The 15,952-nt window shown below is 33.6% G+C and overlaps 1 protein-coding gene and 2 non-coding genes across 3 annotated transcripts in view; 2 read left to right on the top strand and 1 right to left on the bottom strand.

Moving 5' to 3' along the window:
* Window positions 1–4,122: 4,122 nt before the first annotated feature.
* ltl (leucine-rich repeat-containing larval translucida) overlaps window positions 4,123–15,952 on the bottom strand; it is a 96,745-nt gene continuing 84,915 nt past the window's right edge. Inside the window, exons 4-9 of the mRNA XM_089646094.1 lie at window positions 12,803–12,991; window positions 12,242–12,472; window positions 11,639–11,860; window positions 10,464–10,662; window positions 7,306–7,671; window positions 4,123–5,834 (exon numbers count right to left, since the gene is read on the bottom strand). Coding sequence (XP_089502220.1) covers window positions 5,830–5,834; window positions 7,306–7,671; window positions 10,464–10,662; window positions 11,639–11,860; window positions 12,242–12,472; window positions 12,803–12,991 — 1,212 coding nt within the window. The 3' untranslated portion in view covers window positions 4,123–5,829. The remainder of the gene's footprint in view (window positions 5,835–7,305; window positions 7,672–10,463; window positions 10,663–11,638; window positions 11,861–12,241; window positions 12,473–12,802; window positions 12,992–15,952) is intronic.
* On the top strand, window positions 14,572–14,690 carry LOC149412526 (5S ribosomal RNA). The gene has a single exon (XR_016304623.1). It is a non-coding gene; the product is annotated as a 5S ribosomal RNA (ribosomal RNA).
* LOC149412525 (5S ribosomal RNA) lies at window positions 15,013–15,131 on the top strand. The gene has a single exon (XR_016304636.1). It is a non-coding gene; the product is annotated as a 5S ribosomal RNA (ribosomal RNA).

The raw sequence follows: 15,952 nt of genomic DNA, 5'->3' as shown, positions 1-15,952 counted from the left end.
ATGAAAATATTTGTTACGAAAAAAATTATTTACGGATGTATACATTTTTTAAATTTTTTTATGTTATTAGTATTTTTCATAATTTTAAGGGTTACACCCACAGACATAGGAATTAATAGACGAGAAGATAATGGCGAGGGGTAAAATCAACTGTTGAAGAACGAAGGGAGTAAGGCTGACTCTGATTCGTCAATAAATCAATCTGACAGTAAATAGGCATCTCGCATTATAATATCACCATTTAGTTCTTAAAAGTAAAATCTGCTTTTGAATGAATAGACATTTCTACATGGGAGCGCAAATTACTCGCCACGTTATGAATTAATTTCCGAAGTCCAAATTCGGCAAAGTAAGGCAGCTTCTATTTTCAGAGTCGTAGGTAGTTTCAGAGTATTTAGTTAAGACACTTTTACAAATGTCTCATAATTTACCTACCCCAGTAAACAACGATGAGCACACTTGAGAATCGCTACATTGTGATGTGATAGTATATGTTTCTAAAACTGATCCATATAATACGGTGTGAATAAGCTTAAAATAAAGTAAAATAATGCTTACTTATGGAATGTAATACGACAATTGGGTTTATTCTCTTTTTCACATCTATTTTTACAAGTTTTCATATCACAAGTCAACATTTTGCCGTGTTATTTCGTAAAATGAACCGATGATGCCTCGACCATAGTTCGCACAAGAATGATGACGTCACGTTTTCAAATTTCACTTGAGGCCATATGCGAGCCCAGCCGGCTCAATGGAACCGGTATGGGGAGTGGGGATAATACGCTTTTAATCTCTTAGGGCAGGTCTACTAATATTCATATGTCTATGGTTACACCTTGTTGAAAATTTTGAAATAAGGAAGTTGAGTGAAAAATATTTTGACTTATAAAAAATATGTTCATGTAGATCAAAAAATATCGATTCTAAATATATAAATATATTTCTATATTATTATTCTTAGAATTAGTTAAACGTTCTTGAAAAAGCATTAAATAGCAATAAACTGAATACGCTCCACGATTGGTTGAAAGAATTCTGACGTCACATGTGTCGTGGCTTGTACGCACAACGGATCACCGCAATCTCTTTCTATTATATGAGAGATGGTCGGTTTAGATGAGAGAGGTGTATAGGCCAAACGTTTATTTGGGCCAAATCACAGCCGGTCGTGGAGTTAAAGCTTCCAAGTAAGTATATCAAATTATTAATTGTGTTCATTTGTACGTTACGATAAATATAATACATTTTTACAGTATAATAATCATTGCATATCTACCCATCTGACATTTCGCCATAACCACTAGTTTTGTGCAGGTATATTTATTGATTTCGCATGACATGATAATTATTCTCTACTCATTATAATGTATATTATAATGTGGTGATGGCTTTTAAATATTTCATCTTTTGTTTACCATATAATAAGGCACTGCTGAAAACCAGCTGCATTCCCGGAGAAACCCCTTTGTCAATAGGATCTATGTGAAAAAAATAGCTCCCATCTATTGTCAAATATTTATGTAGGTATTTGTTGTTATTATTTTATAAAATGGATTTCTAAAGATACATATTCGTATAGTGCTTTATAATAATATGTTGTTTATTGCATCGCTTAGAAGTTTTTATAATTATACATGTCACATTACATGTGATTACACTTCAGGCCTCCGCGCAGAAAAGTCTCACAGTGAACTGGGCTGTAAACCGTTATTTTACTTTTGGTCTTACTTTTCTGCGCGGCGGTCAACAAATAGCGTCTTCAATACCGTGCCGGGCGGGAAAAGCAAATATTCTAACTCAAAATATTAATTTAACTATGAAATCTTAATCAATTTTCTTTTTTTTTTTTAATAACATTAATTCTAATAGACGGTTAACATTGGTAAAAAAATTACTGGAATTCCTTATTGAAGAATTAAATTTTTATCCATACAAAATGTTTAAGCGACGTGGTTCTCACAGTTTGAATGACGTCACACCCACACCCCGCCTCTTAACGCTCGGATTCCGCTCGTTTTGGCGGGCTCAGTAAAATTTAAACTTTCAATTAATTTAATTATGAAAACAGACTTTAGAAAAAAAAAATATATATAGTATTTAAGTTTGAATGCGAACATTGATAAAAAAAAATAAAAAAAATGGACTCAACTTCCTTATTATATATTGGTTTTCAGTGTTCGATGGATTCTCAAAAAATAAATCACAAAAACATTCTCTGAAAATTTCAATTTGATAGGTATACTGTGGGCCCACAGCAGTTTTACTGGAGCGGTTCCCTCTATACCCATATACATGACAATAGCAAACTGGACATCTGGTGGCTTATTGCTTTCCCCTGACATCGATGATTGTATGTAAGTTTTAAAATAATATTTTATGACCATCCAAAAGTTTGAAAAGTAGGGAATGAAGTAGTATAGAATGTTGGACTTTTGAGTATTTCAATTTTTATTGCTACCTAATGAAATAAAATATATCTCTAAATAGACACAAGGACAGTGGACACATTCTTAAATAATATAAACAAGCTCAACATAAAATATTAATATTTACAGCACAGAAGGTTCTAGGACAGTGAAGTTTTAGTAAAAAGTGTTAATTGGTATCTTACTTATATGATGACAATATATAAATATGTTAGAGAGGCTGCCTTATTGTGATATTTCTTAATTGATTCACGAAGAACATAATGTGAACTTTCTTGAATATTGGAAAGAAAACAAAGAACCATAATTACTGAAAGAGACTCAACATTAATTAAAATAAAGCATTCAACATTCAAGCACATAATTAATCATTCTAAATGTTTTTTTTTACTAAATCGTTACACATTTGGCTGCCCGCTCTTCAGGAAATATTCTAATTAATATTTATTTTATATAAATTAGTTATTACATTTTAAATTACTTAAAATATCCAGAGTTTATCAGTGAAAATTATTATTTTATTCGGGTGGAAGTGAAATACAATTCTAGCATAGAAAATCAAATTTGATTGAATATATTGGAAAAGTTAGTTATTTTTTGGTTTGAGATATGCAACATCTATATAATATAAGGTGGTCTTAAATTCTAAAATCCTAATGGGTACTTATGAATAACAATAATAAATCATATTATTCCATTTCATTACAGTGCAATTGCCAGAGCTATTTATAGGTACTAATACTTGAATTGAAATTATTTAGAAAATTTTAAAACCAATTTTTGATTTGTAACTTTATTCTGATTACAACAGTCATGAAGATAGTGAAAAAATATTTTTGATTGATTATACTAATCTTAAACGTATTATGTACGTTAGTATATAAATCAATTTAAACACTTTTCATCTCACAAATTATTACACTATAAAGTAATCAAGCAAAGTTTTGTACCTGTAAAAAATAAATTATTTATTCTTCGGTGTTGTACAATCTCGGAAATTTGGGTTGCAAGACTTCAACATGCACAGTCATCTGGAATATTTCTGGACTTTGAAGATCATTGCAATGGTGACATACATGTTCTTACGTTTTATATGTAATTCACATACAGCATTCATGAATCAACCAGTTGTTTGCTCTGTTGTTGGACTCACCGAGATTGTTCATATTATGTATATTATACATAGGGGCCAAATAAAAACTGCACCAATCTTAAGACCTTAATCATATGAATACAATGCAAATTGTCAAACAGAGTTTTGACCATTGAGGTATATAAATAGAGCCAGCATTGGTGTTCAAGCGCTTGTCGGGCACAGCACTCTGAGATATTGTACAAGTTGTAGTGGAAAAGATAGGGAACGCAATGGTATAACCTTTCATCAGTAAATAGGGGTTTACCATAATCAGTAGTTATATAAATTGGCTTTTTAATGTTAAAAAACTCAAGGAGAGCTTTGTTGATTTCGTGGGCAGTCGGAAGGATTCGGACGACATCGACAGTCACCACACCCCCTTCCTACTTCCCTCACGGGAAAAATATTTTACACTGATTTTGCAAGGAATATAAACTCTATCTATAGACCTCAATGATTCTGACACTGACCATTTACTGTAGTGAGGCATGGCATTGTCAAATGAAAGACAAGAGAAAACTGTCTGCGGTAGAACTGAGATCGCAAAGGGTTGAGTAACAAATGAATTCTAAAGTAATACAAATACAATGAGAGATATGGCATGATGGTTACTTAATAATTCAGTTTGTGATGAATTGATAGAAATTACATTTCACCTGTCAAATTAACTATACATTCAATTCTTCTCAGTTGATGCAGTTTTATTTGGTCTTCTTCTTCCTTGTTATTTTCTTAACTTACGTCTCTTAATCTATTATACCACTAACTTTATCCTAAGAACCTGACAAACCCTTGCTTGTTAACATTTAAAAGATATGTCAAATACATACGTCTATATGATTTTATATTTGTGTACCATTTCATAAATTATTTATGGCTGCAGAGGATTCTAGGACAATAAAAATTATATATTCTTGAAAAACGAGTTGAAAACAATATTAAAATTCAGTTTGTCAAAATGATGGGTTGTAGTGGATTTCAGTTTAGATTCTATGTGAAATGATATACATAATACATTATCTATTGAGAAATATCAGTTTTTGTACATATTCTATCTTTACTAAAGAAATACATAATAATATTAATCAGAAGACGGGAAAATATATATATATATATATATATAACGTATCGTTGTCATGTTATACTGTACGATATGACGTCGATATTATGTATTGTCAAGGATTTGTTTTTATTCATTACACTGATAAGAAAATACTAGATAATTTATTTATTTCCAAATAAGCAATCTAATAATTGATTGATTGCATGATATTACATAATAAAAAATGTTGTTCTTTCTAGTACTATAGTGTTAAATATATATTATGATTTTCTTTGACGAACCCAAAAGGCCCCGGACAGAGCATTAGTGCAATTTTGTATGAATGACGTTGAAGCCAAATCTAGGGTTAGGGGAAATTTTCTGGCAGCCATCTTGTATGACAAACTTTTGAAATTATTTATATGCAAAGTGATATAAAATAAACTGTTTTAATTCGTAATGGTTTATGATTGTTTTTGAATATTTGAAGTGACAGGGAATGGGACATGTCATTAAAAAAATTAAGTAGATTCTCACATTTTTCATACATCTTCCCCTTGACTCTGCGGCTTCAAATTATTTTTGAATAGGTCTGTCCAGAGCCTTTTAGGTTCACGTTTTCTTTATTATCATTTGGCGAGTGAAAATGATCTTCCAGACCAAGACAATGTCAAAACAAGTAAATCTCACGTAGGTGTCCATATCAATGGATTCATTCTTAGTTCTAGATTTTACCATCTTATTGTTTAATTTCAGAGACGGTTTCTTTTAAAATAATCTCATTTAGCCCCATTCAAGCCCAGCAACTAACTTTAAAAACAAGTTTCACTTTTATTACTGCAAGACAACACAATAAAAAAGCGTAACATTTTAAACTTGCTCACACTTGTTTATAAAAAAAATGTATTTAGGTTTAAAAGCTACAACAGTCCTAATTAATGAAAAACAATGCTATAAATAACCTTAAACATAATATTATTAAACCGGTTTACAGATACTCAAAACATATTATATACTTACCTAAAATATTAAAGCAATATTTGAAAGATTTGGTATTGCGCAAGACAGTTCGTTTGATGACGATAATGTGAGCATTTTATGTGATAAAGAGCAGATGAGAAATGATTCCACTTCTTGCCGTTTCTTCAAACACTTGTTGTGAGGACATCAATCGCTTATAAAATTCTCTATATTCTTATATGATTTTCTGATGGCTGCAGAGTTTACTCTGGAAATGAAAAACATGAATACTTTATAGCAATTTATTTTTGGGGTAATATGCCATGTTGCGCTTCCTCCTTTAGCCAACTCATCCAATTACCGTGTCCATCATCAGGGCAGATGTGTAAAGATTGAGGTGAAGTGTGTGCTTATATAAGTAGATGTGATACCGTGTTGCCAACTTCCATCCTCTAAGAGCTGGTATTACAGTATAATTTAAAATGGTTTTCTGCATTTAGTTTTGGTGTAGCCATCAGTTACCGGATACCAAGAACTATTGAGCCTAGCCCCGTCGTCTTTATTAATATTAATAGGATTTTTGTGAATTTCACTCGCCTCCACAATTACGTTTGCTCTATGTGTTTGGGTCTTCCCAGGACTTCAGGAACAAATCTAAAATAGTGGCCGGTTCAATTAAATGCTCCGCAGTTGCCGATTTGTCAGGGTGACCGAGTTTACATGCTCGAAAGTGTTCATATACATTACACATAAATATTTTTCGGTTTTGTCATGCATATATTATATAATAATAATATTGAATGTATTTGATTTTATTGTTTAACGGAGAATAGCAATTTTCTAATTCATCCTAATGGACGTCTCAGTGGCAGAACCATAATATTTTAGATAATATTATTATCAACTGACAATTATGATAGGTAAATATAAGTTTACTTATGGAAAGGGTGAACCCTTTAAGTGAAATGGTTTTAAAAACATCTCTTTGTTGTCATGCCGTTTCTCCAGAGGGGTACAAAGATAGGATATAGAGAATAAACAACTCTGTATTGGCTCACTCTTCTTGCTTTTTTTACATTAATAAATTGTTTCACATACACATACACACGCACACGCACACTTCTGTTATTCTGACTCTTAACATGACCCAAATCGAGTAAATGTTTCATTAAAATACTTTCCAAGACTGTTAAATACCCTGACAGTGTGTTGGTGTGGAGTGCATTCAGTGGAAGCAAGGGGATTTGTTCTTCCTTCCCAAGAATGCATATATGAAAGCAAGCAATTATGTTTAGGAGTAACATTATTTGCTTAATTTTTAAGCCATACATCAGCGTTTTTATTTTATGCGGGTAATTCCCCTTACCTCAACCCCATAGAAAATACTTGTTATTATGTGAAAAATAAAGTTCTAATTAAAGTTCACGGCTTAAGAAACTAAAGGAGGCGCTGTGTAGTTAGCCCTGGACTCTACCTACTTCATCAGCCTAGCTTTATCCATGCCCAAACGACAGCAGATGGTGAAATGACCAAATACTATGTAATTGTAACGAAATATCCAAAGTAAAACACTTGAATGTTAAGATTTCGTTGTTTCATTGACCTTACAAACATTTTTTTTTGCCGGCACTGTACATGTCCAAAACCAGTAAGTACGATTATATCAGTGTTGCATTCTTTCCACCTTTATAATACGGTCATACATGGTTGTACCACGCACAAGCCTCTTGGTTAGTTACCTTGAATGTAAGCGTGGAGAACTGTATCAGGAGCCGGCTCTAACACACTGGGCTCCTTGTAGTGAACGAGGGCTGGAGCAGGCGTGGTGCTGGGAGGGGGGGTTGGCGGGGGAGAGGAGCTGGTGGCAGGCGGCAGGGTGATGGGCGGCTCCACGATGATGGGCAGCTCCCCGTTGCGGCCTGGGATCAGCTGGAACAGCCGGCCTGGGCGCAGGGGGATCGGTAATGGAATGTCAATGTCGTTCAGTAGCGGGGGCGATATCGCCAGCGGTACTTTCTCTGGACACTCTCCCAAGAAGCGCGATTGTAGCTTCTCCACAATGGTAGACAGGTCTGGGAAGCTTTCATCACACAGAACAGGATTATCTACAAAAGATACACTCTTACATTGAGTATAATACTCTAAAATAAAGTCAGTAAACGATGTAAATGAAGAAGGCGTGTACAAAATATGCGACTAACAGCCTCGGGGTATTAGGCGGACTTACAGTCGAATTTGCTCTGGCAAAAACGAATCGGAATCTTACAGAACTAAGTGAAGAAGGTGGCAACAAAAGTATTTGGCTTATTGGACAAACCTACAATCGAATTTGCGGATCTTTTCGCGAGGAATATTTTAATTAATTCTGATAAGCATGTTAATAAAATTTCATATATTTCTATTTAAATCCCTCGGGAAGTTACTAATTGAAATCTAGAAAAATAAAATCTGGTACCTGCCGTTAATTTTATAGATGAAAAAGATTTTACAAACTGTTTTATGTAAAATAGGATTGGTAATATACTGTATTTATTAATCTTTAGTATAAATAACTTACATCCCGTAGGTATTTGTCTGAAATAAAGATATTGTAGTTACGAATTCGTTGGAATTAATTAAAATATGAACCTCGAGCAAATCCCCGTTATTTGAAATAAAGATATTGTAGTTACGAATTCGTTGGAATTAATTAAAATGTGAACCTCGAGCAAATCCCCGTTATTTGAAATAAAGATATTGTAGTTACGAATTCGTTGGAATTAATTAAAATGTGATCCTCGAGCAAATCCCCGTTATTTGAAATAAAGATACTTATTGTAGTTACGAATTCGTTGGAATTAATTAAAATATGAACCTCAAGCAAATCCCCGTTATTTGAAATAAAGATATTGTAGTTACGAATTCGTTGGAATTAATTAAAATGTGAACTTCGAGCAAATCCCCGTTATTTGAAATAAAGATACTGTAGTTACGAATTCGTTGGAATTAATTAAAATATGAACCTCGAGCAAATCCCCGTTATTTGAAATAAAGATATTGTAGTTACGAATTCGTTGGAATTAATTAAAATATGAACCTCGAGCAAATCCCCGTTATTTGAAATAAAGATATTGTAGTTACGAATTCGTTGGAATTAATTAAAATATGAACCTCAAGCAAATCCCCGTTATTTGAAATAAAGATATTGTAGTTACGAATTCGTTGGAATTAATTAAAATGTGAACCTAGAGCAAATCCCCGTTATTTGAGATATTGTAGTAACGAATTCGTTGGAATTAATTAAAATGTGAACCTCGAGCAAATCCCCGTTATTTGAGTCTTGTGGCGTCCTAAGTTTAACGAACCTTATAAAATAGACTTATGGGTGCTCTAGGGGTCATTCATCGTGATTTTGACCCCCTTTGATCAGGTGGTCTATCTGTACTTCATGAAACATAATATATGTACATAGGAAAATTTATTTATTGCATGGCGTCAATGGCTACCAATCAACCTTTTTCTAATTAATTAGTAGAACTATATTGTTTTCATGGTACATAACACAAAGTATAATGGTAGCGCAATACACTATGATAAAATGTATTTTTATCAAATTAAATAATGAATGATAATTTTAACATTGCGTATCTGTAATATTATTAGAGATACGCAATGTTAAAACTCATAGAATCATCGCAAAAATAATTACACATTTTGATAGAAATTTGTGCAAAAGCCATTATTTCATACTTACATATATATATTGTGTGCAATCATAATGTAAAACTAGAAATAAGAGCCAATTTACCAAAGCTAAAATTATTATACTATAAACGCGTGTAAATAATAATCATGTGTAAAAGTTCATTAAAGCTTGTTTTATTGAACTCCTCGCTAATCGCTTATAGAGACATTGAAATGTTTTGATATCGAAGAAAACATTCAGTTACTATACCTATTAAGCATAAGTTGATCAATAATAATTGCAAGGACTTGTATTCCATGGCCCTGAGACAAACGGCGCCTGGGGATTGAAAAATCTCAAGGGCGCTGTGTTAGGTGTTAAGTATTACCGGCGCTATGGTTCCTCGGTACCTTTGGCAAGTTGGCGCCCGGAATGAACTGCTCTAGTTGCGCCCGCACGTGACCGGCACTGTCCATCAGTAATACTTGTAAATGTTTCAGAGAAGTTGAACAATTCAACAAATTTGAAATTTAATTTTCAAGTTCTGTGAAGGTTCTTTTCAAGTTGGCCAGTTGTTTGAATTGAATTTTCACAGAGCTTGGAAATTAACTTTGAAATTTGACTAATTGTTCAAATTCTGTGTAAAGTTGTTATCTACAGATAATCTTAATGATTTTTTCTAATGCTAATGGTATGCTTAAATGGATAAAATCATTATGACTGCAGGTCTTATATCTTTGCAGACTTCGGTTATTATGCAAATTATTATTTTCATAACTGTTTTTGTTCAACATGTTTTCTCATGCAATATACACTAACTCACAAGTTAGTAGAGTAACTAGATAAGAGGTCTAAAAATGAACTCCAAAAACATCATCAAACATACTAATTTCGGTTGTCTGTGCTGTGCGTTAGTTCTGCATGATATTTGGTACAGTGAACTCAAATTTTTTTTGAATCTAAGTGCCATTTTCAAAATTGAAACGATTGTGTTAACCTTCCTACAGTATAATATTTTTACAGAAAATTATTTTAATTGTCATTTTCAAAATTGTAATGATTTTTCCGACTATCCTGATGATTTTCACCGGTCTGCGCTAGTACATAATAGTTTTTATAAAAATCGCATAATATCACAATAAAATTAGCAAAATTATTATAATGCATGAGAGTAAATAGTATAAAATGAAGATCAGTTCGCTTTACAATTTGGATAATTATATATCCGCTTACCATGCAGATAGATCTTGAGCGTCCCCATAACCCCATGTATGGAGCACTTTGTCTTGGTTACCAGGTCGTAATTAATGGCCTCGATTTGGTTGAAAGCTAGATCGGCAGAACAAAGCACGGGGAGGCCATGGAAGTCCTTGTCCAAGATGGTCAGGTTGTTGTAGGAGGCCAGCAACTCATCAAGAGACGGCAGGTAAGTCTGAAATCCAACTTAAATACTGACCAAGATTTTGGGCACTGATGTGCTATATAGGCATGTATATTCCAAGCTCATACTGGAGATTGGGGGTGTTTATTCATAAGCTTAAAAGCTTCATTAGTGCGCAAATAAAAAATTTCTGAAAATTTTTTTGTGTTTTTGCAAAGCGTTTGTATAAACACAAATATGTAATTATTATTTCTTCCCACTCGGCTGTTATATTAAAAATTTGGAATATGTGGGTGGCCATTTCGTTATCTGAACACGTGCATTACTCGCAAAGTAAAGCTGCGATTATACTGAAAAAATTAATATTTTTTTTCGTAATTAGCATTGTTTAAAAAACTTTTTCTAGTATTTTTTTTCTTAGATCAACATAATATAATGTGTCTTACGAACTAAATGTGTTTTTAGTTTTGTATAAAATGGTAAGCAAAGTTTACAAGAAAAACATCACTGGTAAGCGATTTTAAAAACTTTGATTGTTAAGCGGGAAATTCGATGATTTTATTTTCTTTTGCTCGAGGGGTTAAAAATGACAGTGGAATTGGTTTGGTTTGGCAGAGTTGGTAGATTTGTTACTTTTGGATAGAGTACATAAAGGTCTCAGGTTTGAGTCTCGTCGACAACTTAATCTTTTTAGTTATTTTCTGCCTTTTTGTGGTCTTTTTCATATTATCATTTGAATATTGTTAATATTGTTTCAATAATCAATATTACAACGAGGAGTAAAGAAAATAAGTTAAATTATTATTTAGAAATATTAAATATATTCAATCTCAGTTTGCTGGGCAAGTTGATCATCAGGTGGTTTACCACCTCCTCCATGGTGTACGTAACAACATCATTTAAAAGAATTACTGCACTAAAATTATATAGCTTTCTTAATGATTCCTTTACCAAGTTCTTTGCATTTCAAGATGATACCCTAGTGTTACCATAAGTTTGCCATCTGAAAACGCAATTTCAAAAATACCTTGGACAGTTCCTCCAGCGTGGTGATTTGATTGTGCGACACGTCCAGCACCTTGAGCTCGTCCAGCCCGATGAGGTCATCAGGGGAGATGATGTCTAGCTGGTTGTGGCTGACGTTGAGCTTGAGCAATCCATGGAGCCCCATCAGCGCGCCGCCCAGCCGAGTCAGGCGGTTGTGGTCTAGTCGTAGTTCCAGGACGCGCGTCTCCAGCTCAATAAGATTCTAGAAAATCGTAAAAAAATTTGTATTAGAAACTAATTATAGCAGTGATCCTTAACATGCCATTATATCATAACATCAGACTTATTTGTGTTTTCAGTGCAACAAAAAGGAGTGCAATTATTTGTGTTTTCTTAAGTCACTAAAAACAATTGTAGAGAAGAACCATTCTCATGTTCCGAGTGCAATTATTCATGGTTTCTTAAGTAACTTTTAAAAACAACTCCAAAACAGAACCATTCTAGTGTTCGGAATGCTAGTGAATGAATTGATGGGACTCTTGAAAACTTTCATGTTTGATTAACATGCTCTGGTTTAAAACCATTCTTGAATGATTTTGAATAAGAAAATTAACCAAATTAAAACACTGTATTTTTTTATTACCTCGGTATTTCCACTTAAATGGGTAATCAAATTGTAAGAAAGATCGATGACCCACAGTCTCTTGAGCCCCTTGATTTCCTGAAGAGAGAACTCCGTTAGCTCGTTGTGGGTCAGGTTGAGATACTTGAGGGACCTCAACGGAGTCAGTGACCCATTCAGGATCTGGATCTTGTTGAAGCCCAGGTCCATGTACTGGATGTTGTCCGCTTCCGCAAAGTCATCATTTGCAAGCTGAAATCAGCAAATTTATAATAATAACATTAATATATAATAAAAAAACATTAAATTTTTTATTGCTGGTTTTCGCATTCAAATTACATCGAAATTTTATTTAGTAACGTGGATCCCAATATATATATACTCAACACATTTGCATAAGAGGTTGGGAGAAAGTCAAGTTGGTTCTTTGGAAAAGAATGTGTAAAGTTTTGGGGTTACTTAGTAGACTTTAATTGATATTGATTTTGATTGTGGCCAATAAGGCCAACAAAGTTATTTATAATTAACGTTTACTATTAATCTATTCTTGGCATTTCTTGCCAGTAAGCAGTGTGGACTCACGTGTGTTATGCTGTTGAATGACAGGTTGAGGCTCTGCAAGCGACGGGACTTCTGCAGCGCCCCGTTCAGCGCTTGGATGTTGTTGTTGTAGAAATAGACTGATTCTAGCCGTGGAAGGTTGCGTAGCTCGGAGGGTAGCTTCTCCAGCTGGTTATAGGCGGCGTGGATCAGAGTCAACTTGTTCGCGCTCTAAGGAAGAATAGTGGTGAAAGTTATGTGGTGTTTATTGAATGAATTTTACAAAGTTTACACTAAGTACATGTATGATCCTCGGTTACGAATTGAGATGCATCAGACTAATAACCAGGTGCCAGCGTAAATACATAATTTTTATTAAAGTCAAATAACTTTGTTCACATCACTTTCTGATAAACAAGTTTTTAAAATAATGTTCTCTTCATCAGTTTGAGTTGTAACAATAGGAGAGGGATTGGAGGGCGCGGGAGAGGGAGGGACAAACCCAAATCGGCAGAAGAATAATAATTGATTATAGAGTGAAAGGGGTAGGATTGCGGGGAGTTAAAAGATTGAGTGGGAAAATATTCAAAAGAGGATTGTTACAATTTTTAAAGGTCAGAACAGTGAATAACTTGACTAATTACCATGAAATTTGTTTGGTTAAAACGGTCTTAAACCAGGCTCAATGCTGGCTTTGTCACACCAACGTTAAACGGGCCTGTACGAATCTAATTAAGTAAGACTGATAGGCCCGGTATATCAGTCAGTCCGTATCCTTTCAATATCGGCCGCTTAAGCCTCGGTAAGCCGCAGAATAGTTCTCTCTTTAGACACCAAGGCGCTAGCAGTAACAAATGTCAAATATGAGGTTTACGTAAGTAATTACGCACTCCAATCTCACCGAAATATACGTAAATTGCATAATTTTATCATTGTGGACTGTTACACTCATTGAGCGATGGGGGATGTTGATGTTGTTAATTGATAATCAATTTAAAATAGACAAATAATCTAGTAAGGTATTATACGAGTAATTTTTCAACGTCAGGACAGTTTTCAGCGGTGTATTTGTTATAATTTCGTGAATACTGCATTGAATACAGCAAAATAAATATAATTTAAAATTAGTATCCTCGCGTATAGCACCATGCTGATTGAAGTGGGGAACTTTATCAAAAAATCAACTCGTAAATTAGCCCGCCTAAAACATTTTACATTTTGAAATTCGCGATCTCCCTATGACGTATGAGCATAGATATACCACTCACGCAACATAAAAAATCAAGTACTTTCCTCTAATAAAATTATAAGCAATAATTAATACGTGTAAAAAAAAATTATAGAAAACGAATTTTATAAAATATATTATGATAAAACTATACTAACAGATCGAACGATTAGTCATAATAGACCCGATATAGTTTTAGCTGACAAAATTAAAAAAAATGGGTGTGTCAAGCCTACGCAAGACAGAAGTGAAACTTCTAGTATTCTTCTCTCTCTCTCTTTTCATTTCATTCTCTCTTTTTTTCTGTCTATTGACATATTTATAAGTAGCATGTGATAAAAAAAATTAAAAGTTATAAAAAAAGAAAAAAAAAATTAGTTAAAGCGGGGATCGAACCTCGGTTCTTCACGACCACAGTCGTGCGCTCTGCCTGTAGACAGCGAAGATGAGTTAGGAGAGTGAGTTAAACTAGGTATATAATATTTACACCTTGCTAATGTTTTCAGTATTATTAGGGCTTTTTTATACTAATTTTCATATATTTATTGGCAGGTAGAGTAGAAATTAATATTGTTTAGCGTTTGCCAACGACCATACCATGTTGAACACACCGGTTCTCGTCCGATCACCGAAGTTAAGCAACATTGGGCGCGGTCAGTACTTGGATGGGTGACCGCTTGGGAACACCGCGTGCCGTTGGCCTATTTTTTATTTTAATTTCATGTTTTTTTTATTTTTTTATCATTACTATAATTAATAATATCATAAAATTCTTTAACTTTTCAAGTATGCTACAGGCCTAAAATATTACTTAGTGGATTGATATTATGGTCAACCATTGAAAAAAAAAATTCCTACAAACTTATTAATGTAATTACGATCTTTTTCAAGCGCGTATGTAATGATTATTTTTATCAACCTCGCACACACCTTGCTAATTTTTTCAATATTATTAGGGCTTTTTTATACTAATTTTCATATATTTATTGGCAGGTAGAATAGAAATTAATATTGTTTAACTTTTGCCAACGACCATACCATTTTGAACACACCGGTTCTCGTCCGATCACCGAAGTTAAGCAACATTGGGCGCGGTCAGTACTTGGATGGGTGACCGCTTGGGAACACCGCGTGCCGTTGGCCCATTTTTTATTTTAATTTTATGTTTTTTTTCATTTTTTTATCGTTAACATCATAAAAAATTTTATATCATTCTTTAACTTTTCAATTATGCTACAGGCCTAAAATATTACTTAGTGGATTGATATTATGGTCAACCATTAAAAAAAAAAAATTCCTTAAAAACAAAAAAATAATATTCCATGGCCGAGAATCGAACTCGGATCAACTGCTTCGAAAGCAACTATGCTGACCATTACACCACCAACGCCAGTTGTCGAGATGAGCTAAGAAGCATTTATATTTTACTTCAAAACTTTTACTACATCAAATGAACTTTAATCGGTCCCGCATTTTCGTTTCGGTCATGAGTTGGTTTTACTCCTCGAAATTGCATGACGCGCGTAAAGAAGTTTCACTTCAAAAAATAACTTATATCATTGATGTCGCTATTCCAAATTCCTGTAATATTCAAAAATCTTGAAAAAATAAGAAAATACACAGATAGGAAATGAGATAAAAAGAATTTGGCATTCTCAAACGATAAAAATATTACCATTTGTTATTTCGGCTACAGGTACCTAGCTCTATACCTAGCTCTCTCATTAAAAATTTAGGCGTATTAGATCTATCAAAAAATTTATATATAAAAATGCAAAAATCGGTCATTTTAAATACATGTAGGATTACGAAAGATTTTTAAAATATTTATGTTGAGGGATCAGTAGGATTTATAGGCCCTGTTAGAAGTTCTACCGAGCCGAACCCTCTGATATGAAAATATCTGGAGTCGGTGAATTATTTTCCCATTTGATCTCTGGTGAGTTGACGTGTTGTTCTTGTAT

This window comes from Hesperophylax consimilis, chromosome 23 (assembly GCF_061612785.1).
Source record: "Hesperophylax consimilis isolate HC1 chromosome 23, BYU_Hcon_1.0, whole genome shotgun sequence".
Lineage (NCBI taxonomy): Eukaryota > Metazoa > Arthropoda > Insecta > Trichoptera > Limnephilidae > Hesperophylax > Hesperophylax consimilis.
The sequence above is the reverse complement of the archived record's forward strand: the minus strand, read 5'-3'. Positions and strand labels throughout refer to the sequence as shown.